This window comes from Mustela nigripes, chromosome 13 (genome assembly GCF_022355385.1).
Source record: "Mustela nigripes isolate SB6536 chromosome 13, MUSNIG.SB6536, whole genome shotgun sequence".
In the NCBI taxonomy this organism is placed as follows: domain Eukaryota; kingdom Metazoa; phylum Chordata; class Mammalia; order Carnivora; family Mustelidae; genus Mustela; species Mustela nigripes.
In genome coordinates this window covers 71,237,138-71,262,673 of record NC_081569.1, presented here as the reverse complement: position 1 = coordinate 71,262,673, position 25,536 = coordinate 71,237,138, and the positions used below count along the sequence as shown (strand labels likewise).

Below are 25,536 nucleotides of genomic sequence, written 5' to 3'. Positions count from 1 at the left end.
TGTGAAATATGCCATATTAAGCAATTTGTGTGTGTGGTTTGTGTGTGTGCACGCATACGTGTGTGTATGTAAAAATGAAACCTTACTTGCTTGAAATGAAACTCTTGATAAGATAGATCAGAAAAACTTCTTCTATAAAGAACTGAAGACTAAAGTTTTTAAGCTTTGCAGGCCACATGATCTCTTTTGCAGCTACCGAGCTCTGCCCTTCGTGGCACAGGAGAAGCCATAGATAATATAGAAAGGAGTTAGTGAGGCTGTGTTTCAATAAAACTTTATTTACAAAAGCAGGGAGCTGGCTGGGTTTGCCCTGCAGTATGCTTTACAGACTTCTAAGAAGGATGGCAGTTCTTTCTAAAGATCATGATTTTCATAAGTCATACTACAGCATTGTACAATTTTTAATCCGTTACACCATCCTGACTGTATAGTTATACCCAGTTTGCTAGTGAGGAGATGTTTTTGAGTCTGAAGGCGCCCAGGTTAGGTAGAAGGTGCCCGCACTAGGATGCATGTGTCTTTCTGGTTTGTTCTCCGCATTGTACACAGGAATACTTCTTGTAGATGGAGGTCATCTTTTTGAGACTGTCAAACAGGGAATTAGATAAGGAAAGCTCTGAGAAGAAAAGAAATGGCTGCTAATGCTCTCCTGAAGGAGAGGGCCTCGGGCTATCTCTCAGAGCTTGGCTCTCAGTTTACCCACAGTTCTGGGCATCTGATTTCTCAGCTGACAGATTTGAAACAGCAGATGGCAAGGAAGGAGACTGTTATTGGCAGGCACTCCCGACAACAGTAGCAATAGCTGATGGAAAGGAAGGAGAGGCGAACCTGTGAATCACTGCTTCAGGCAGTCTTTCCTGAGCCCCTGGAGATGCTGAAATGGTTTCCCCTGTTCAGGAAGCTCTTAGATGTGCCTGCACAGGTTATGGGCAGCTGCCAGTCCATTTCCCACACCTCCTACCTGGGAGGGGGGCACTCCTTACTTCAGGAAGACTATTGAAAGGTATTACATCTATGGTGGGGTTGTGGTCCTCAGGAAATCTAAGCAGCGGCTGACAGCCTGGAGTTTAAGGGGAAACAAAGTCTTTGGCCAGTAACTGGGTAGAACTCAGGATCCATGTGAGTCTATTTTTATTCATTTCTTCCTGTTTCTGCTCAGGTAATGTGAGCTGTGTGACCTTGAGCAGGAAGCTTCACTCCAGTAGCCTGGCCTGAGGACCTAGCCTCTGGTCATGACTTGGTTTCTGTGGGAAAACAAATTCTGCATTTTAAAACAACTCTCTTATAAACAGACCATTGGAACAAAGCCTCTGCATATGAAATTAAGGAAGTCAGGAAGAAGAAAAATACCTTCCAGAGTTATTTTTGCCACAGGTGTTGAATTTTCTCTCTTAATTTTATTTTCTTACTGCAATTAGTACCAGTTAGTTAGAAAATTATTTAGTCTATATGGTACCATGTAAATGAAGCATTTATTCTTTTGTGGCTTTAAAATACATAGTCTTAAAAAGAAAATTTTAAAAATAAAACTATTAAGAAAGGCAAGATAAGGTTTTTGCCGAGTAATAGCCATATAATAGGTCATATTTTTAGAAAATCTAGCATTTAATCCTCGACTATAGATTGGAGTTTGCTTTAATTGTTTAGGGTGAGGGATATATAGATGAATGCTAGACACAGCTTCTCAGAAATGTGCAGTCAAATTTTACCCAAGAGAATAGAATCATGTGATTAAATTCTTATTTTGCTATGCCAAAATATCACACAAGGTCACTACCTGGAGAAGTCATTTTCCAGGCCACAAGTATTATCTTGTTGCCTTTATTTATAGTATATACTGTATAAAATAAAAAATTTTTAGTTCCTCTAGTTACCAACCACACCATTCTGAAGGACAGCTTTGCTTGATTTTCTCATCAAGGTCACCCCTCTGTAGGTACAGGTGCCTTGTCAGCACAACCAGAGGATGACCTTCATTATGTGCGTGTCAAAGGTAGATTTTGGGTATGCAGCATCCGCAAGTAATTGTCTTCCCAGTGTGTTATTTTCTCAAAGCCACGTTATTTTGTTGTGGGAGATTACAGATGGAACCCTCTTGGGATGATTGTTTTTAGAAAAGAAAAATAGGGTACATTAAAGCACAGGATGGGATTTTTCCTACATCACCTTTTCCAAGCCCTTTTCTTCTTTATTATAATAATTACTGGTGTTATTACTCAACACGTATTCTCAGTTTGCTGCCTATTTTTTGAATTCTTCCTCTTTGGCCCTGTTATCACAGCTACACTGTAATTTGAGATTTTGATTCATGTGATACTGTGTGTGTGTGTGTGTGTGCATGGGTATGTACATGTGTATGTACACATTTGTGTAGATGAACTTTGTTTGCAGGTTAACTACTAAATATTTGCTCAGTTATCAACGTTTAATGTCTCAAGTGGGAATTAGCATCCAGGGCGGTTAGGATCATGAACCCTGGGATTCAGACTGCTACATTTGAATCCTTGTTCTACTCTCTCCAATCTCTATTATCTCAGTTCACTTTGAATTCCTCAAAGACTCACCATCTCTTCTCCACAGTTAACACTTGATAAATATTATCTGTACTTATTACAGATCCTTAATATATTACCACAGCAGTTTATGTTAATAACTCATTATTCACTCCTAATGTATCAAATGGATGTTATTGCCTAATATTTAGAGACAGTAGATTCTGCCTCTATTCATTTGTTCACTGTTCGGCAAATCACTAAATTAAATTGATCAGAGCCTTAGTTTCCTCATGGTGGTGGTGATGATGATGATGATGGTGATGACACTTAACACAATGTTGCAGGAAAGAGGTAAGACATTCCTTATGAGAGAATACTGGCTTTATTTTTATTAATTTTATTTATTATTTTCATTAATTATATATATGTTAATATATTAACACATATATCTGCATACATATGTATGTATATACATATACAAATATATGTGCCTCTCTATAACCATATATGTATATATACACGTACAAATATATATGCATACATGTAAGCATATATGTGTGTATGCATACACACCTACATACACACATGCCACATGGTTGCTCTAATAAAAAAAATCTACAGCAACAGATGAAAAATAATAAATGAGACTTCATTAAAATTAAAACTTTTGTGCATCAAAGGACATTATCAAGAATGTGAAAAGATAGTGACTCATCGGTGGTTCAGTCGGTTAAGCATTTGCCTTTGGCTCAGGTCATGATCCCAGAGTCATGAGGTCGAGTCCCTCATTGGCTCCTTGCTCAGCAGAGAGCCTGCTTCTCCCTCTGCCTACTGCTCCTCTGCTTGTGCTCTCTCTCTTTCTCTGACAAATAAATAAATAAAATCTTAAAAATAAAAAAGAATGTGAAAAGACAGCCTGTAGAATGGGGAAAATTATTTTCAAATTATATTTGATAAAGGTTTAATATCCAGAATATTAAAAGAACTCTTACAACAAAACAAAAAGACAAGCAGCCCAATTTTAAAAAGGAAAAAGAACCCGAATAAATATTTCTTTAAAGAAGCTGTACGAATGATTGACAAGCACATACAAAGATTTCAACATCATTAGCTATCAGGGAAATGCAAATCAAAATCACAATGAGGTATCACTTTAACTTACAAGGATACCTATAATTTTAAAAAAAGGAAATGAAAAAGAACAAGGTTTCCCAAGGTGGGAATATAAAATGGTGCAACCCCTGTAGAAAACAGTTGGGCAGTATTTTGAAAAGTTCAACATAGAATTACTATATGAACCAGAAATCCCACTCCTGGGTATACCCCCAAGAGAAATGAAAATATATGTTCACACAGAAACTTGAGCATAAATGTTCATAAGATCAGTATTTGTAATGGCCAAAAAGGTAGAAATAACCCACATGTCCATCAATGGATGAATGGATAAACAAATTATGGTGTACACGTATAATTAAATATTATTCCACCCTAAGAAGGAATGAAGTCCTGACACATACCACAATTTGGATGAACCTCAGAAACATTATGCTAAGTGAAAGAAGCCAGACACAAAAGATCACATATTATATGGTTCATTTTATATGAAATATCCTGAATAAGCAAATCCATAGAGATAGAAAGCAGATTAATGATTGCCGGGAGTTGAAGGGAGGGGCTCCTGGGGAGGGAATGATTACATAATGGGTAGGCGATATTTCTCAGAGGTGATGAAAAGTCTTGAAACTCGAGAGAGTCGCTGTTTGCACAACATTGGGAATGCACTAAATGCGACCGATTTGTATGCTTTGAAACTGTTCACTGTATGTGACGTCAATTTCAACAAAGAAAGTCTGAAGAAGACATCTTGAAAAAGCAATAGAATCCCAACACTTACAGATAATCATTCTGAATGGCTAATATATTATACTTCCAGTATTTTATTCCTTCACATATTAATATATACTGAGACATACTCATATTTATTTGTATATCATGTAAGTCTCTTGGAAGGCCTAATCCACTTCTTAGTTCATTATTTTCATTTTTAATGTTAACACTCTGAGAGGTGTAGCAGGGAGCTTCAGAAATCCACAAATCCCTTTTTTAAAGGAATGCTAAATGAAGTGAAGCATTTCTTTCCACTTTGAATGGAGGAAATGCTTCACAGCAGTATTAGCAGTACCTGTGACATTGTCAACAATAGACATGACAGATATTTTCATATCACATCACAATTGTCCCCAGTATCTCAAAGTACCATCTATGTTTACCACTGCGATAAACTTTTAGGCATACCACTAGCTCTTGTCATTATATGCATGAATAAATAAGCATATAAGCTTGGTTTTTAATATATTTTGCTAATTGTATTTCAATGTAATCGATATCCTTGATAATCCTATGTATTTTATTTTTGACATTTTAAACCAATATTGTAAAAAAGGTTTGGCTCACTGGTTTTCCCCAGACTGCTGAAAAGGTTCATGGCATGTAAAAAGTTAAGGCTTTCTGTTAGTTTGAAAGATTTTTAATGTGGGGTGCACTGAAGTTACTCAATGGTAGCAGTACAATTGGGAAGCATAGGTCGATATCTATTTATATACTTATATAAGATAAATATATATCTTAAATATATAACATGTCTGATATATTTATATATCATATTTACATAATATAAAATATATATTAAATATATGCATGCACACACATCAGAACAAAAATATAATAATTTAATTTAACCTTATTACATTAAATCTGCCAACACTGTATCACTGAAGAGAGGCATAGGAGTCTCATTGTATATATTTTTTTACATTGATATAAAGCCTCATTAAACACCCTTACATGCATGTGTGTGGATACACAAATACACACAGAGTAGTCTTCTAGAATTCCATCTAGTGAACATAGACCTCTAGTTTGGTCAAATCATATCAATGTTAATATGCTCTTGTAAGTGCACAATCTTTTCAAAGTGAGGCAATTCCACGATGTAGAAAATTTCAAGAGTAGAATTATCTACATGAGGTAGTTTCTGCTGTGCCCTTTAAAATCTGAATATCACATTGAAAGGCTACTAACAAAAGAACACAAGTATTTTTCCCCAAATTTGGATTTGCTTCTTTCTCAATCCTAATTAGCTATAAATGTTTGAACAATTATCTAATTTTATTACAGAATTATACTTCACATGGACATGGTCCTATATTATTTTGAGACATCCTGACTTATTTTTTAAATTCTACATTATATAATTAATGGTTATCTGATGAAACACATACACAGGTGTTTGTGTGAATGTATGTGTGTGTGTGTGTGTGTGCGCGCATGTGCGTGTGTGTGTGTGTGTGTGTGTGCATTTTAATTAAGGTATTACTCAACCCACTTTTTAAAAAAATCTGGCATGTTAATATGTATTAGGCATATTGTAATATTTGCAGGATAACTTTAGAACATTATGTATGCTCAGAAACAAATATGAAAATCAATAGACACTCATCCAAATGATAAAACTAAATTTTTTTTCTTTTAAAGTTACTTTCACCAGTTGGGTCCCACCCTTCGCTGTCTTATTGTTTCCCTTGTCAATTACTATCTTCCTGGATTTTACTTAAATAAAGGAAGTACTTGCTGTCATCACTTTTAACTGATTCCTGCAGTCTGATTACACTGTTAGATCACGTGCTCATTGGATATGTTTGTTACATATCTGAATTAAATCTCAGGAGCTTATTCAATAGCAGCAGAAAGAGGAACATCCCAGGATGACTGCTCTGTGGTTCCTCGTTAGCTAGGCCCCTTTTTATATGGACACTTGGAACGTTAGTGGATTTCACAGCTCCCATATTTGGCAAAATAAACCCAAAGGAGCCATCTGCCCCTCCTCACGCTGCCTCTTTTCAATTCCCTAGCAACTTCCCAGTAGCCAGCTGCCACAGAAATGATTGGAAAAGCGAGACTCAGTGGACTGTAATGATTGTTATTCTCTGGGAAAGTAGGTTCTCTGATTTGGCTGACAGATAAAAGATATCAGATGCACTTTATTCATCTGACTGTATCAATAATATCCAACTCCTACCACTAACTTACTTGGTAGGATTTGATGGGATGGGTCTTTCATGTTTCTAGGGATGAATCAGATGAAAACAAATTCAAAGGTCAAGTCCTTGGCCAGGAGTGGCGAGCAGAGATTTTGACTGCAGGAATGTCAGATTTTATATCCTGTGCTACAAAAAAGGTTGGTTGATAATGTCAGCCTGTCGAAAACGCCCTGGCGTGGATTGGTCCACTATTTTCCCCAGTCCTGTTCACATTCACGTGCCTGTGGATTCCATTCCCCTCTAGGTCTCTGTGCTGAGAAGACAAAGGGCTTTTTGCAGCCACTTGGAAGCTTCAGAGTAACAGAAGTTCCACTGAGGGACACAGGATGTCATCTTAGAGTTAGTTCATCATTTAAATGGATAGCAAATTGTTTTTGTAAATTTAGTTAAATGATTTGGATAAAGTCTTTTATATATCCATTTGGATAAAGACTTTATCCAAATCATTTAACTAAATGATAGATCAGAACTGAGAACATTTATGGGCTGGGAGTTCAGGAAAATAATGGGAATAAGAAAATTTAACAAAACAATTTACTTTTAATCCATGATTTGCAGTGGAGGTTTAACTTTTTTAATCACCACATTTTTCTTACTTTCAGAAGCATCATTTTTAAGTCTAGTTTGAAAACCCCATTGTTATATTGTTTCTTATTTTATGTTTGTCATTTAAAATAAAATTTTATTATCTTCATTTCTTACAACCATGATCATTTTCCCAAGATTGCTTTATTAGTGAAGCTATCCATCATTAATGATTTTATAAAGGAAGTTGTGTTTTCTTTAAAGCACTGTTTTTAAAGGAATCCTTAGCACCTTACAATTTAATTATAGATGGCATAAACAAAACAATCAGTACAACTTGGGGTTTGGAAATAGGTGACTTAACTTACCTGTGTAGATATAAGGAGAAGTCAAATTCATGATGTGATATAATATCTTATATTAGCAATGCTCTCTAGAAACTCATCTCAGAGATTATCACTTGTATTACTTCTGACCTCCTAGCTACCAATTATTTTGAATACAGCTCCCTATAATTTTTGCCACAATTTAAAATCTAAAAAGCTCTGAAAACAAAAGGGATTTTTTTATTAGTTTGTGGTAAAGCAACAAAACCAAAACTTGACTCATATGAGGTTATTTACTCCACTGAGTATAAATATTCTTTATTTTTAACCTGCAGTTAAATGACTTATTTGATCACTGTCTGTTCTCCTAGGCTCTCCTATAGCTGTTGTACAATATACATATGTGCATTATCTTCTCTCTCCAAAATATGAAAAATCCTGAATTGTAAAGCCTTATGGACCCCAATTTTTGGATAAGGAATTTTGAGCTTCTATTATCTTCTATTATCTTTGTCATTCTGCCCAAAGTAATTGATAGTTTTCTACAAAATTCCTTCTATACGCTTTGTTTTCTTGTCTCCCATTTACTGAATATATTTTAATCCGTGCAATCTGGGTTTTGTCTACAATAATCCAATGAAACTGTTTTTCCTGAGGTCCCCTCACCTCCTAAGATGAGTTGTCTTCCTTTGGGTTGCAGGTACTTGGCTTGTCTGCAGTCACTGTCACCAATGGCCTTCTTGTCTCTCCTTCAGCCTTACATGGCAGCCTCATCCCCCGATGGCCAACAGCCCCTCTTTCTCATTGTGCTCATTCTGCAATCCCTCTTTATATTAATCCCTGGGTCTCTTCTCAGAGTACTTCTGTTTTTGTTTGTATTTTCCTTGGGCTATCGTATCAACACAGATGCCTTTTTGTGTGTGGTAAAATTCTTGTAACATAAAATTTGCCATCTTAACAGTTTTTCAGTGCAAGGTTTAGTGGGATGAAGTACATACATGTTATTGTGAGACTATGACCACCATCTATTTCCAGAACTTTTTCATCTTCCCCAAATGAAACTCTGTACCCATTAAAAAATTACGTTCCCATTCCTTTCTCCCCTCAGCTCTTGGCAACCATCATTATACTTTCTGCTTTGTAAATTTAACTACTCATATAAGTGGAATCATACAATATTTGTGTTTTTGTGTGTGTGTGACTGGGTAATGTCACTTAGCATGGTGTCCTCAGGGTTCACCCATGCTATCTATACCACCTGTCAGAACACTCTCTTTTTTTAAGGCTGCATAATGTTCCATCGTTGTTTTTTAATTTAGACTCTAATAGCTAATGCCAGAAGACCTATCTATATTCTGTAAGACTCCTTCCATGGTTTATATATATAACGGAATACTACACAACCATAAAAAGGATGAGATCAAGCTATTTGTCACAACATGGATGGACACAGAAGGTATTATGCTAAGTGAAATAAGTCAGACTGAGAAAAACAAATACCACACGATTTCACTCATATGTGGAATCTGAAAAAAATTCAACCAACAAAAAGCAGAATCAGGTGTATAAATACACAGAACAAACTGATAGTTGCCTTGGAGAGGGAGGTGGGGAGATGAGCAAAATGGGCAAAAGGGAATGGGAGGTCCAGGCCTCCAGTTATGGAATAAATAAGTCATGGAATAAAAGGCACAACACAGAGAATATAGTCAATGATATTGTAATAGTGCTGTATGGTGTCGGACGGTAGCTACACTTGTAATGAGCTTAGCCTAATGTATACTGTTGTCTAATCACTATGCTATAGACCTGAAATTAATGTAACATTGTAGGTAAAATCTAATCAAATTAAAAAAAAAATGCTCTGGCTAAAGAAGGAGAAGGAATTGGTTCTCAAGAGTTAGGAACCAACCAAAGACCCCTGGCTACATAAGAAACCTAAACAACCTATTCTATAAAAGTCCTAGTCAGTCATCCCAGGTGGTAGTACTGTTTTCTGGGCCCAATACTATTGACAGTGCCTAGTGATGAACTTGGGTCATTGAAAAATAAACTATGTACTGCATTTATAAGCCTCCACTAAGACATGGAATTATATATTTCAGAGGTGCCAAAAACATTTAAAAATATGGGGCACCTGCGGGTTAAGCCTCTGCCTTCGGCTCATGTCATGATCTCAGGGTCCTGGGATTGAGCCCCGCATCCGGCTCTCTGCTCAGCAGGGAGCCTGTTTTCTCCTGTCTTTCTGCCTGCTCTGCCTGCTTGTGATCTCTCTCTCTCTGTCGAATAAATAAAATCTTTTAAAAAAATTAAAAATAAAATGGTTTAGAAACAGATTGGTTGGTATCTTTATTATCGTTTACATAAACTGTTGAAAATTTCTTTTTTTTTTTTTAGATTTATTTATTTATTTAATTTGACAGAGAGAGATTACAAGTAGGCAGAGAGGCAGGCAGAGAGAGAGAGAGAAAGAAGCAGGCTCCCTGCCGAGCAGAGAGCCCGATGTGGGACTCGATCCCAGGACGCTGAGATCATGACCTGAGCTGAAGGCAGCGGCTTAACCCACTGAGCCACCCAGGCGCCCCGGACTGTTGAAAATTTCTTAACTGATTACCTTGCCAGACTCTTCAGTTCTCTCCTCCATATTGCCAGCCAAACATTATCTACTTTAAACTCAACACTGAACAAACCAGTCCTCTGGGTCTGTGGTGGAAATGTAACTGCACTCCCTAGCATTACTGGTCCTTCCTAGCTTTTAGTTCAAGTGCCTGTCCTAACTCATCCTCCCAACCAGGGGACACAAATAGCCTGAGACATACAGGGCATTTGATACACACAAATATCCTTTCTGAGTCTCAGAGGTTTTTTGTTTGTTTGTTTGTTTGTTTTATAATCCTCCGAATTGTTTTAAAAACTAAATAAGATGTAAGCTAAGTGCTAAACAAAGCACTTCAACACTTAAACTTAACATTAGCTAATGAAAATTTTGCTAATGACGAAGATGATAAAGAGGAAGGGAAAAATATGAATCTTACATACAATTTTTCCCAAAATAATTGAGTGCTTTAGAAGTCTTGTGTGTGTGTGTGTGTGTGTGTGTGGTTGTGGTATATGACTGCTTAATCACCAGCTCTGTAGCACATATCTTTATGGCTCCTAATAGAGCACGAGGTTGGGAAAAGGGCTATTAAAAAACAATTAAGGGGCCAGTGCCGGGGTGGCTCAGTTGGTTCAGCCTCTGCCTTCAGCTCAGGTCATGATCCCAGGGTCCTGGGATTGAGTCCAAGAGCAGGGAGATTGCTTCTCCTTCTGCTATTCCCTCTGCTTGTCTTCTCTCTGTCAAATAAATAAATAGAATCTTTATAGAAGAATTAAGGGGCATCTGGGTGGCTCAGTCATTAGGCATCTGTCTTTGGCTCAGGTCATGATACCAGAGTCCTGGGATTGAGCCCTACATTGGACTCTTTCCTTGGCAGGAAGCCTGCTTCTCCCTCTCCCACTCCTCCTGTTTGTGCCCCCTCTCTCGCTGTGTCTCTGTCAAATAAATAAATAAAATCTCTTAAAAAAAAAAAAAAGAAAGAAAGAAAGAAAGAAAAAATTAAATGTCTAACCAGTCCTCACATTTGTTTTTATGACTTTATACATCTATGTAATTAATTACTTTATGGGGCAGGAATCTCATATATAAAATAATGAAAAAAATATATAAAAATTGAGGTCTAAAATTGGTTCAAAGTAAAAATGCTTCTACAAGTCCTAATTGTATTAGTTTTCTGTTGTTGTGTAACAAATCACCACAAATTGCCCCCTTAAAGCAACATCCATTTACTTTCTCAGTTCTGTAAGAAGTCTAAGTGAGCTAACTAGGTTCACTGCTTAGTCTCGTTCTTAGAGAACGAATTCATGGTTTTGTCCACTGAGCTCTCAACTGGAGGCTCTGGGAAACAATTCACTTCCAAGCATATTCAGGTCCTTGGCAGGGTCTAGTTCTTTGTGGTTGTAGGTCTGAGGTCCTTGCTAGCTGTTCACCAGCTGTCACTCTCAGCTACAAGAGGCCACTCTTACACTTGTATGTGGCCTTCTCCATCTTCAAAGCCATTAGTGACACTTTGGATCCTTGTGCTTTAAATCTATCTGACTTCGCCTTGTTCCACGAGCTAGAAAAAAATGTTCTGCCTTTTTTTATTTTTTAAGTTTATTTATTTGAGAGAGAAAAAAAGAGTGAGCACAAAGGGGTAGAGAGAAAGGGAGAGAGAATCTGAAGGAGACTCCATGCTGAGCACAGAGCCTGAAGTAGACCCAGAGATCACAACCTAAGCCAAAACCAAGAGTTGGTTGCTTAACTGACTGTACCACCCAGGTGCCCCCAAAGCTCTCTGCTTTTAACAGGCTCACCTAATTAGGCCTGACCCACTTGAATGATCTCCCTATTTTAAGGTCAGCTAAGTTATAAACCTTGATTTAACTGCCAGGTCCCTTTTTTGGACATGTAACAACATAATCATTGTAGTGCTGTTCCATCATATCCACTAGGGAAGGCATCCCATGAAGATGACGGCTATTGGGGATCTTAGAATTCTGCCTGTTGTATTGGCGTGCAGGTAGGATCCTTTCTGGAGGCTCTTAATTCTGAGTAAGTCCGTGGGATAGAAGATTAAAGAAATTGGAAAGGATTTTTGGGTCACTGGCTGCAGAAACATGGAATGAAATTTTATAGATAACTTGGGGAGCCACAACTACAGTGAGGGTACACAGAGCATTGGTGCTTTCAGACTAAACCCTGACATGTCTGCTGGAGCTTTGATCACTTATTATGTGCCTGAGGGAAAGACTGTCATGTCCCAAAAGGGAAATTGATTGTAATTAAAGTATCTGGGGGCGCCTGGGTGGCTCAGTGGGTTGAGCCTCTGCCTTCAGCTCAGATCATGATCTCAGGGTCCTGGGATCGAGCCCCACATCGGGCTCTCTGCACAGCGGGGAGCCTGCTTTCCCTCTCTCTCTGCTTGCCTCTCTCCCTACTTGTGATCTCTCTCTGTCAAATAAATAAATACAATCACAAATAAACAAACAAACAAATAAATAAATAAATAAAGTGTCTGTGCCCTGCGCACTCCACTGTACCCACCCCCAAAAAGGAGACTTTGGATATGCCCTCACCTGTTATCCAGAACCTTATTCAGGAGACTGTGTCCTATGTTTTTCTTTCCCAATATCATTCCTCTATGCAGGCAAAATTCGAGACCAACTCAGCAAGATATTTACCTAAGTGAATAAATGATAGCGTCACATTTTATTGAGGATATTGTAACCTCCAACTAACTTAACCTTCAACCTAAAGCATGAGGGGAAATAAAGGACTATTCTTGAAATATTTTAAATTGACAGCATGAGCCTATCTGGTGTAAAAAAAATCAAACAGTACAAAATGAATGACATTTCGCAGTGCTCAGAAGCAGTATAATTTTAATGTTTTGTATATAATAGGTCATTATATAATTAATTAGATATATTCTTCACATCATAATACAGAAACACTTTTTCCTGTGTTCACCCCTTCAATTGATTGTAAATTGTATTAAAGTTTTAGAGTGAGGTGAAAAATTAATTCCTAGTGGATTCTATGGTGTTCGCACGTGTTTAAGAAGATGGAATATTTAATGAGTACATACCTTGTAAAAAGAAACTTAGTTTAAAATTTATTTAAAATGAATGCATTATTTGTATTCCTTTTATATCTCAGCAACTATAAACCTTTAGGTATTTCGATCCCTTTTTTTCTTTAACCCCACCCCGGCCCCTTTATTCTGTTTTTCTGGAGGTCAGCGGTCAGAATTAGATGTGAAGGTTGAGTGTGGCCCAGCTGATAAGTCCCAAGGTTGCTCTGAATGTGCTGGAGGCAGTGGCAGAACTGGGGTTAAGGTCGTGGTGGTCAGGGACTTTGTAAAAATGTATTCTATATGCCCTAAAGGAATAGAAGGTGATGTGAAGCCAATCACGAGTTTGTTATCATATTAGAACCTTTGTATAGAACAAAATGAGCCACATCCTTGACAATCTATTTTACAGCTGAATATACTATATTCAAACATATTAAGGAATGAAGGCATGTACCTTCATGCCTGATTTAATATTTTCGGAACCATTCCCCTTCCTTCAGTTACTTTCTAGTTAGCTAGGTTTGATAACTCCAGTTTCCCTCCCTCTGGTCAGAACCCCCGTCAGTTATACATTTTCTGGAGTAAGATGCAGTAAATGTGATGGTTTTGTTAGGAAGGGGGCACTAGGTCGATCTCCATACACTTCTGTGCACAAGGCAATGAATTTCATGTGTAGCTGAAGGTAAATGATCAATCTTACAACAGACCCAGCGGTCAAATGCCTTGATTTGTGGAGTTTAATGACAGCTGTCAGTCAGCTGTTTTGCTGAAACCTGTTTCATGAATTTGACTACAAAATTTAATAGTGAGGCCATTTTTTTTAAAGCCTATTCTGTTTTAGAGATAGTCACTCTGAAACATAACTGTCCACTCTCTCACAGCCCATTACTGTGCTGGAATCAGTTAGAAAATGGCCACCTGAAAAAAAAAAGATGTAATTCTAAAAGGTATACACTTACATGTTTTTGTTGTTGTTAAGCTTTGTTCAAATAAGTATAGTTTCTTTTCATTACCAATTATGTAATTGGAATTACTTACCAAATTTTGATTTTTTATAATCCCACAATAAGCAGAATCCTTAATTGAAAATGCTTTTAGCTTTTGATAAAACAAATTGTTTAAAATTTGTAAGTCTAACTACAAATTTACCAGAGGGGGGTAGTGAACGGGGTATGGGTGAAGTAGATGAAGGGGATTAAGAACACTCCTATTCTGATGAGCCCTGAGAAATATACAGAATTGTTGAATCACTATGTTGTACATCTGAAACTAATATAACATGTGTGTTAATTATGCTGGTATTAAAATAAGAGATAAAAAATATTGTAGGCTTACAATATATGTGATTTTAGTGGCCTGGGAGGATTTATGTTCCTATGGTAATGTTTTTCTAAGGAAGATCTACATTCTTCTGAGGAAAAGCACCGTGAGTGATAGTAAGTCAATCACTGTGTCATATTTATTTATTTGTAATTTTAAATAAAAATGTTACTCAAGCTGGATATTTTTGAATCTTATTGTTTCTAATCATTTGCAGATGGATTCATCAAGTGACTACGATTTCTTTTTTAACCATTTCTGTCCCTTTTGGGATAGTAACTATTCCTTTCCCCACAGATTTAGCAGACCTAATTATTGAGTATTAGGATAGGGTTGGTCTGGCTGGGGATTTAACATAAGCAATTTAAGGAGCACCTGGATGGTGCCATTGGTTAAGCGTCCCACTCTTGGTTTTGGCTCAGGCTGTGATCCTATGGTCTTGATATTGAGCCCCACATCAGGCTCTGTGCTCTCCCTCCCTCTCCCTCTCTTCTTTCTCTCTCCTTCTCCTTCTTCCCCTCCCGCTTGTGTGCTCTCTTTCTCTCTCTCTCTTTCTCTCTCTCTCATAAATAAATCATTTTAAAAATATTTTTTTAATTAATTAAATTTTTTTTTAATTTATTTGACAGACAGAGATCACAAGTAGGCAGAGAGGCAGGCAGAGAGAGAGGAGGGGAAGCAGACTCCCCAACAAGCAGAGAGCCCGATGCAGGGCACGATCCCAGGACCCTGGGATCATGACCTGAGCTGAAGGCAGAGGCTTTAACCTACTGAGCCACCCAGGCGCCCCAATAAATAATTTCTTAATTAAAAAAAAATAAAATAAGCAATTTAAAACTATTCATTAATTGATAATGGGCCATGATAATTTTGTTGATTTTGGAAAGTAAATATTAGTGGGAGTTGAAAAAAATTTTAGATAGAAGATAGCAAATACTAAAAATATGAGCCAATTACAAGAGACATAAAATCAAGGGAGCAAGCTTTTGCTATTTGGAAGGGAATTAAAGTGTGGAATATTACTACTCCTTCTTTCCTTTCTTTACGTAGACATTCAGGTCTCTTTTATCTGTAAGGCATATTTGATCACCTGAGCGTGTTCTCTTTACTGTGCCTTGCTCTTCTACCGCAACTGAAACAGCATCCTTCATGGTAATATGTCTTGCTTTAGGATAACTTGATACTTCAAAATTAGATTTCATAACAGGCACATCACAAAGTGATTATTTGCCCTATTTAAAAACAAAACAAGCAAAAAGCTGTAAATATCCTATAAATATTGACAATCCTAATGCATTTAAAATACAGCTATATTTTAGCAACATACCAATTTACAACAGTTTCTGAATCTTTCTCTTTTCCTTCCCTTTCCTCTTTATGTGCAGAAATTGCTAAAAGGTTTTGTGCTGGTGGTGTCTTGACACTTGCTCTCACTCCAAACTCTCCTGGAGATGGCATTCTTTCCTTAGGATTTAGTCCCCACCCATCTGCTGCTAAAGCCTAAGCCTTTGTCTCCACGCTTCTACCTCTACCTGGAACTCTACATTGTTAACTTTGCCTATCTGTTTGGCTGTTCTGAAACTTGGCTTTTTCGACAATGGAAACATCTCTGTCCCTTCTTTGTTAGCCCCTTCGGGTAGCTAAGAAACAGAAGATAAATTAAAGTGTTTTCAGGGGCCCCTGGGTGGCTCAGTCGGTTAAGTATCCGACTCTGGATTTCGGGTCAGGCCAAGATCTCAGGGTCGTGAGATCGAGTCCCTCTAAGGCTTTGAGCTCACAGCACAGTCGGCTTGCCCCTCTCTTTCTGCTCCTCTCTCTCAAATATATAAATAAATAAATAAAATCTAAAAAGTTAAAATTAAAAAAAGATAAGTTGGTTTATCAGAAAGAAGTACTTATTGTAAGGACTCAGTGGTACATTGCAGAGACTTCAGAAGCAGTAGTCCTTAGAAAGGGACTAAAAACAGAACTAGAAAGTTAAAGGTCTGTCTCTTTCGCTCCCTTCCTCTGTCTCTATCTTCTTCCTTCTATGTGCATTTTCTGTGTCTCTGTGCATTTTCTTTTTCTTTTCTCTCTGTAGACTAGCATATCCTGCTCCCTAGTTCTTGGAGCAAGAAATGACTACTCCAGAAGTCAACATGTTTTATTCAGAGGCTGATTTGCTGTTTCCAGTTCCAAATTCTTGGGGCATCAGGACGACCCAGCAGCATAGTGGTGAGGTAGGACAGGCACCTGTCACGTGAATGTACCATTCCCAGTGTTGGCAGCCTGCTGACTTGGAGGTTGAAGTTTGTAATGAGTATACTTTGGTGTTAACACGTGTCACACTGAGACCCCGGTATGCTCTGATGCCTTCATAGACTTCTCCCTTCACTGCTACAGGGAAAAAGGTAACATTTAATTTACTCATTCAGTGAACAAGTAGGTATTGAGCCCTGCTTTGTTCCAAGCTCATAGAATACATACTTACAATTAAAAAAAAAAAAAAAGCATCTGGAAGGGAGGCAGCCCTAGAATTTAAGCAAGCAAATCAAATATACCGATTATAAATGTGTTAAGTTCTATAAAATTAAGGAAAGAAGTTAAGGTAGAAAATAATTCAAGAGAGGATAAGAATTTGCTTTAGAAAGTCCTCTCTGAGGCGGTGAGATATTAAGCTAATACTTAAAGAGTGAGACAGAGCTAGCAGGAAAGGATGTGTTTATTTCAAGGATTTTTTTTTTAAAAATCTGATTTGTGAGCAAGGGGAGGATGACATGAGAGGAAGCAGAGGCAAGAATAGGACTTGTCGGTCAAGGAGTTTGGATTTAATCCCAAGTGTAGCCCCAGTAAAAAAAAAAAAAAAATCATTAGCCAGGTTGCTGATGTCATATAATCCATTAAGAAGTATTTATCTAGCTTTTAATTTATGCCAGACTTCAGCCTGGTTTACTAAAGAGGATTAAAAAATAAGTCAAATATATAATCCTACTGATTCTGATTATAACAAGCCTGAGAGTCAAGGCTGATTGAGAAGATTTGAGTCTCAGGTAGGAGACGGCAGGGGCTCACTCTGGTTCTATGTGTAGTGACCCCAGGCCCGGGTGTCAGACAGACCCCAGAGCCACAGAGCCAAGGAGGTTTGTTAAACTGTTCACAAGGGGCTGAGTGAGGACTTGTCATGTGGTGCTGTCGTATAGCACAGCACATACTGCGTGCCAGAAGCTTCTAAGCCTTTTTAAAATACCTACTCAGTGCAATCCACATAGTAACCCGGTGAGATCAGAGTTATTATTAACACCATTGCACAGATGAGGACACGGAGGCACAGAAATGTAAAATGACCTGTCCAGAGCCCCACGACAGGTCAGGGTAAAACCAGGGTTCATGCACAGGGCAGCCTGGTGTCAGGTCTCCTCTTAGCCACCATCCAGTGATGTCTGCAGGCTGTCATCCCTGGGAAGTAGAGAGGGTGATAGCTAGACACAGTTGCAAAGACAGAACATAGGGAACATTTTGGTGGGGGAAAATATGTGATTAGGTATGCAATGTTGACTTGGCGGTGAAAGCAGGGTATACAGTGGAAATACTGTCAATACGGGCCTGGGCTCTGCACAGAGGATCTTGCTACTCCTTATATTTCTGTGCACTGGCTTTTTGAGGAATAAGCAGTTAGTTTGGGATCAGTGAAAAGTGCTTCTGATGCTTGCCGGTGTCATCTTTCCTTCAGTCTGTTAGGACACTAATTGTTCCAAGCTCTCTTTTCTCAGGATTGATTCCATCCCTCTTCAGAGGGATAATAATTAGTTTATGATTAGAACAAATTGTATTAAAACTCATGTCAATGAAAAAGCAATAGGAAAACAGCAAGATATTTACATAGAAGGCATTTTTATACAATACAATTTTCCACATAATATCTACTTTGAGGGAGGAAATAGTATTATCACATAAAATCATAAGTAATTCACACATATGTTTCCTTATCAGGTTCAAGTGGATTCAAATCAAGAGTTAAATGTGAGTTAGCTTGTGTTCTTGATTTAGCACAGAGCAAAATTTAAAAAAAAAGATCTAATTATCATGGAGTTCACTTGGGAAAGCAAAAGTTCTCTTGAAATTGGATGTTGAATTAAGCAAGTTTGTAAACCCTCAGTTTCTAGTATTTCTATAATATCAGGAAGCAGTGATTATTCTGTCTGCTGCCAAAGACTGTTATTAGCATTACAAAGACACTGCTTGTTGGACCTCCTGGGAGTCATGCCATCCCTCTTAGTTTACTGTTTTTGCTATAGGCTCTTCTAACAATTTAACTATATCCCTGAAGTTATATGAATCCCTTAATTTCAGGATATATTTAAAAGAACATTTTGCATCAGAGGTGTTTCATTGTATATCAATCTGTCTAATCAGGAGAGAGAAATGACAAGGTCATTTCACCAGAGAAGATTGAAAATAAACAACTATTAACCATCACAAAGAATTTGATACGAGGAACTAGTTAGTGAGAACTAAAGAAAACTCTGGAGAATACAGGAATAGCAGATTTAAGGAGCAGCCACTGCCCGTAGAGCTGAGATAGGCTCCCCAAGGGTGAGACACACCACCCCTAGGGCTAAGATCGTGACTTTACAGGAAGCCTCCTAGCTGTGGTCACTGGATGGTAGCGAAGCTGCTATGGTGTGGTGTGGTGTAGTGTGGTGTGGCGTGATGTGGTGGAACTTGCCAGAAATATGCTCCCTGAGCTGCTACAGAAAACCATTCTGCTACAGAAAACCATTCACAGAGAGATGTCTCACTAGAAGTCTCTGTCCTACAACCACACAGAAAGTGTGCACACACTAGCTGCTACCTGCTGGGTGCTCCCAGCTGCCCCACATTGCAGGACCATTGTGCTGGAGAAGCCCCCCCGCCCCCACGCTGCTGCAACAGAACACACCAGAACTGAGAAGGAAGTCTTCTACTACACTTTTCTTTTTTTAAAGATTTTATTTATTTATTTGAGAGAGAGAGATAGTAGGAGTGCATGAGCAGGGGGAGGAGGTGAGGGAGAAACAGACCCCCTGCTGAGCAGGAGCCCGACAGGGGGCTAGGATCATACCCTGAGCTGAAGGTCAGCTTAACCAACTGAGCCACCCAGGTGTCCTTTTTTTTTTTTTTAATCACCTTTTATCCACAAAAGTTAACATTGTACCATCTATTGAACGAAAAATATTTAAAGAGCATGGATCTATTTTCATAGAGCCGGCAATGAAGGGTGAATTTGGAACTAAGCAACAATGAATTGTGACCGGCATACCTGGGATTCGCTATTTATCCACTCTTAGCGTTTTGACCAAGGCCTTTTAAAAGCTGTTGTCCTAAACTCATAATGAAATCACATCTTTGTTTTGAACATGTAATTTACTTGTCTATGATAACTTTAAATGGACTCACTTTAATGATTCCTTAATGTCACATTTGTGATTCACCCAGTTCTTTAAACAAAATAATTATTTTCACATATTTTACAGCTAATCATGATGGAAATTATTGTTCACAAAACCAGATGTCCGACATTCTGTAAGAATGGGAGATTTTTAGGTTGGAGTACAAATAACTTTGTGTTACTTTATATATTACAGCAGATTAGTTTTCAGACACTTCTTGCCTCTACACAACCAGGAGAAGTTAAGCTCAAGAGGGACAGATTTGAGTTATTCTTGTTTAGCATAAATTTCCAGCATCTGGTACTGTGAATGAGTGTCCCATAGTAGATGCTAAGTTGATTATCTATGCGTGAATAAAAGTAGATTACAGCTGCCCAAGTTCATGGGTAAACTATTTTCATCACTGAGAAATGCAAGAAATACTTATGTCTGCATAAGACATTAGGTATAGAATAACATATGTGTATATGTAAAGGTATATACATATATACAACGTATAGTATGACACATATTGTACTGCATTAAAGTACAGTAAGTTTTTTCCCAGTAATTCTCAAAATCTTTTTAAAAAATCACAGTTTGGGGAACCACAGAAAACCTATGAGAAAAAAATATCCATGGTGATACCATATTCAAAGAGAGATATTTCAGAAAGTCAGTGAGGTTTGCTAGGGGACACAGTTACAAGTTCTGGAATGCAGTCGTTTTCAGAAAGGAGTCATAACTATTATCTTTGGTTTGAGAAACTTTTGTTATTATCGTCCTTGAGAAAAGGGCTTTTCTTGCTGCTGCCAGCTTTATTTTTTCAAGACATATCAATCTTGGCGGGGAAAAAAATAAGCCTAGAGAAATAACATGTTTATGAGTTTATATGCTAAAGGTGTTAAATTATGAATGCAGAAATGTTAGAATGGAAAAATATATATATGTCATTGTTCAGAGATTAGAGACAAAACTTCCACCAAATATTTTAGCATAGTAGCTGTTGCTGATTTAGAATCCGAAGTGCCAACTAATGCTGGTTTATTTGCTGTAAAGAAATGATATGAAAGAGAAGGGGAAAATTGAGAAAAAACTGGAGAGTCTTAATCTTTGAATCTACTTATCTAAAGACAGTAGTATAAAATTCTTTTTATTTCCTTACTGTAATTCCTTTAAATTTATATTTTCTTAATACTGTTAATAAGAGAGGCACCTGGGTGGCTCAGTCATTTGAGCATCCGGCTCTTGGTTCTGGCTGAGGTGCTAATCTCAGTGTCCTGAGATCAGTTTCCGAGCTCAGCTGAGAGTCTGCTTGGGTTCCTCTCCCCCTCCCCTACTGTCCTTCCCCTTGCTCATGCACACTCTCTCTGTCTCTCTCTTTCTCTCTCTCAAATAAATAAATGAAATCTTAAAAAAGAAAACACTACTAGTAAGAATTACCTTTCTCCTTAACAATTGTACAATTACTTTCTCACCAATGGGGAAGGATTAATATGATATGAAATCTGTATTAAGTTTAAATGGCAAGTTAATTTTCCTCAGCGTCTTTACTTAGTAGGATATAGGTTTTATATTTAATATAGTATGAATAATGTAAATGAACTCATAAGAAACAATGGTCATAATTAATTCATATTTATTAAGATTTCAGTTGGAGTTTGGACTCATATTTTATAAAAGCATTGACTCCTTGTGAGTTGTTCCCTGATACTTTTTCTCTATTTTGTACTTGTTTCTTTTAAGTTGGAATTGAACTTACAAGGATCTTGAAATTGTGGAACTGAAGGGATGGCAGAGAAGAGGGCGAAGGATTGTTTGTGGGCCTTTTTCCCCCTTCTTCTGATAACATAAATAAAAACCAGAGGCTATAATTGCAACAATAACAAAATTCTAGAGTGGTTTGCATTCCTGAAGCAGTGAGGGCTCTTGGGGAAAGGAGATAGCAATACAAAGTATGTGTATTCTTACTTGTCTTATCCACTTAAATTATGTACATAGATTGCCAACAGAAACTTCTCTTTTTTTTTAGCAAAAAGCACTGCTGTTCTCTGTTGTTTGTGAGTTGAAACACTAGGGGACAGCACTAAAATATTCCATAGTTGGTTGTTATTGATCACTTGCATACTGTATAATAAGTAAGAGATTTTACTGTTAAAGACTATTGAATGCCCTGTTGATTTCAGTGGATAAAAAAGCACAAAGAGGAAGATGAGGTTTTCAAGCCCATAATGTCAGCCTTTGTAAGACGATGATTTGAATAATTTAGAGAAAGCTCCTAGGCTGCTTTTTCAGTTGTAAGAAGGCATGTTCATTTAAAGAATTGTGATTTTTCTGATGATAAAAGTGTTTTGTTCTTTTCATTCTTTTGGAGTAAATAGTGTGCGTAATTTTTTTTTTTAATTTCTAATCTTGTTTTCCAGGCACTTTGGAAAGACATGAAACAGGCGAAAGAGCAAGAACTATTCTCAATTGTTGTGATGATTCACAGCTTCTAAAGCCTGAATCTGTTCTTCCACTTGCTTCAGAGACACATAAACACAAAAGTGTAGAACAGAGATCCTCCAGCTCCTATCAGTTTGGGCCAATACCTTGCCCTGGTCTGCAGGTGGAGTCTTCATGTAAGGTAAGTTCAAACCAAGTTGCTGCTCCCAGAGAACATGATCAACATCGAGTAAGAGGTGATATACCTTCATGGATACGTGACAATTTAATGTCAGCGCAGAAACAGAACTGAGAGGTGACTGCGTCTCCAGACATATCTACCAAGTGATCTTGAGTGAATCAGGATAACTTCTTAAGTGATTATTATTACAGCATTCTTTTTGATAAGATAGGTTCTGGCTGTCAATCTTATATTAACTTTTGAGTTCTGGATGGTGGGGGAGGGCATATACTCTGTATTCTGAATCCATTTTTGTTTTTCAGTTGAGTATATATGACCTCTTCTTTAAAATGCTTATTACAGATAAACCAAAAAGGTATCACAAAAACTGGATCATGGTATGGACAGGTCTTTAGGATTCCAAGCCTTATTTAATACACAGTGATGGAGATTGCATTTAGTTTCATAAACCAAGTCAACCACCTTCATAGAGATTTGGATAAGCTTTCCTATTTTTGGTTGTAAAATAATATGGTAATTTAATCTGATTTCTTTAAGGGACTCTTCCATCATTTTGTCATCTATATTTCTAAGTTATCCCCTCATCATGTTGTTGTAACTATGCCATTTATATGTATATATCTAATGGAGTATTTTCTATGTAAACCTATTTTCACAGTACTATCTATGACTTTTTAATGACTACATCACACTCTATGCTTTGCATATACTATTTCTGATTAAATTATTCTCCCAAGGCTTAATATGGGGATTTTTTTTTATGTTTCACTTTCATGAATAACATATCTATGAACCTTAAAGGCTTTTTTTTCCATATTCAGTATTATTTAATGGGCTGTATTTCCAAAAGTGGGATTTCTAAATCAAAATTTCATTAATGTGGTAACATTTTCCATTATTTTAATGGTAGTACAAAGACTTAAAATACCATCAGTAAGGACTTTAAATAATTATCTTATGTGCATGTATATGGTTTGAGGCAAAAGGATATGTCATCTTGAAGAAAGCTTCATGAGCTGTTTAAGCTGTGCCTCAGAGCTTCAGGGTGGGGAAAAAAAAGGGGTTGTGGGGCACCTGACTGGCTCAGTGAGTAGGGCATATGACTCTTGATCTCAGGGTCATGAGTTCCAGCTTCACATTGGATATGGAGCCTACTTAATAAATTTAAAAAACAAAAACAAAAACAAAACAAACAAACAGACAAAAAACACAAAAAACTGCAGGTTGGGGTTGGGGGCACCAGTGTGCAATCTTTAGCTTTTTGGGTTTAAAGACTTGATTGAGATTACATCAGTGAGGCCAAGCTTCATCAAACTTTTGAGAACTGGGCCACACTAACCAAACACCCAGGATATGCAGGTATAATGCTCTAGTTTGACTAGATATTATCTAGTTTGACTAGAGCATTATACCTAAATTGACATGCTAGAATGACAATGCTCTAGTTTACGATGACAGATTCATCACTCAACACATTGTCGCTGTAGTGAAGCCACAGGTCAGAGGTTGGGGGGTGGTGTTGGGGGCAAGGGAGGTGGAGTTGAGGGAGGTGAAGTTTTCACAGAGGGAGTTGGGGCAGGGGGTACTCATTCTCCGAGCTCTGAGAGCCCAATGCAAGGTACTGCATTTCTTGGTCAAGGCTGATCTACTTTGACAAATCCCTAAATTTTGAATCTTTATTTATTTTTTTATTTTATTTATTTATTTGACAGACAGAGATTCCAAGCAGGCAGAGAGGCAGTCAGAGAGAGGAAGAAGCAGGCTCCCTGCTGAGCAGCGAGCCTGATGTGGGGCTCGATCCCACGACCTGAGCGGAAGGCAGAGGCTTTAACCCACTGAGCCATCCAGGCGCCCCGAATCTTTATTTTTTTTTATTTTTTATTTTTTTAAAGATTTTATTTATTTATTTGACAGACCGAGATCACAAGTAGGCAGAGAGGCAGGCAGAGAGAGAGAGAGGGAAGCAGGGCTCCCTGCTGAGTAGAGAGCCCGATGCGGGACTCGATCCCAGGACCCTGGGGTCATGACCTGAGCCGAAGGCAGAGGCTTAACCCACTGAGCCACCCAGGCGCCCCCGAATCTTTATTTTTTAAGACTGCATTTGAGCCACTCACTTCTGTTCATACTCTCCTTCAGATGTTAAAACCGGTCATTGGGCTACAGCTTGTTGTTACTGTTTGTTGTTTTTCCTTTCTCATCTAGTCCAATTGGTTTTAGATTCCGCAAACTGCTTTTCACGTTCTTGAAATAGGTCCTATTTTATAAAGGAAAATTATGTTAGTATGATGAAACTTGAACACTCACAACCAAAAATGGCAGTCATAAGGTCTTGGACTCCACAGGTGGTAAGTCAAATCATGTGTGTTATAAGATTGAGGGGAATAAAGCCCAGTGAGTGAGCCCCGATGCCTACCACCCACTCCCACCTTAATGTGGCTTTGCAGTTCTCTGTGCATAATCGAGTATGCTTCTTATCGCGGGAATTATATGCTAGAATAGCAGACGAGAACTTGGAGATGTGTCTTGACTCATGCATGTCAGATGCCTAGGGTCTGCAGGAGCAAATCTCATTCATCAAATGCCTATTTTACTACTTTAATTCCCAGAAGGTAAACTGATTACTATTTCTTTCAGTTTCTTGGAGGACCTCAGAGCTACCCTTTAGGTAGTGGTAATAGTATATATAGATTTCATTTTCTTTATGTAATTTTGTTTCTTTCTTGACTCCAGGAAGCAATAAAATGCCAGGGTCTTGTTTTCCTACTCTTAGGCTTATTCCAGCTTTATTTCCTTACTAGTGCCTTTTGCCTTAGATGACTACGATTTCTAACCTTTGCTCTCTTCAAAGCTAGTGAGTTTAATCAAACAGGACTATGACCTCATTTGTTCTAGACACCATACTTCTATTATTATTGAACTTACTGCTAATTAGAGCTATTTTTAATCTGTGCTCCCCTAAGTTCTCTCTTCTTCAGTTATGTGCTACATATCTTCCTTTCATCCTCTTTGATTTAAGCTCTTGAGATTGTTTTATCTTAATCTTTTATTTACAAATTTAATATGCATGAAATTTCAAGATGCTTGGAAATTCTCCATTCTC

General features: G+C 37.7%; 1 protein-coding gene across 2 annotated transcripts in view; it reads left to right on the top strand.

Moving 5' to 3' along the window:
* WDR72 (WD repeat domain 72) overlaps nucleotides 1–25,536 on the top strand; it is a 208,855-nt gene that overhangs the window by 57,058 nt on the left and 126,261 nt on the right. For both annotated transcript variants that reach the window (XM_059372862.1, XM_059372863.1), the window contains exon 14: nucleotides 22,234–22,436. In XM_059372862.1, the coding sequence (XP_059228845.1) occupies nucleotides 22,234–22,436 (203 nt within the window). The remainder of the gene's footprint in view (nucleotides 1–22,233; nucleotides 22,437–25,536) is intronic.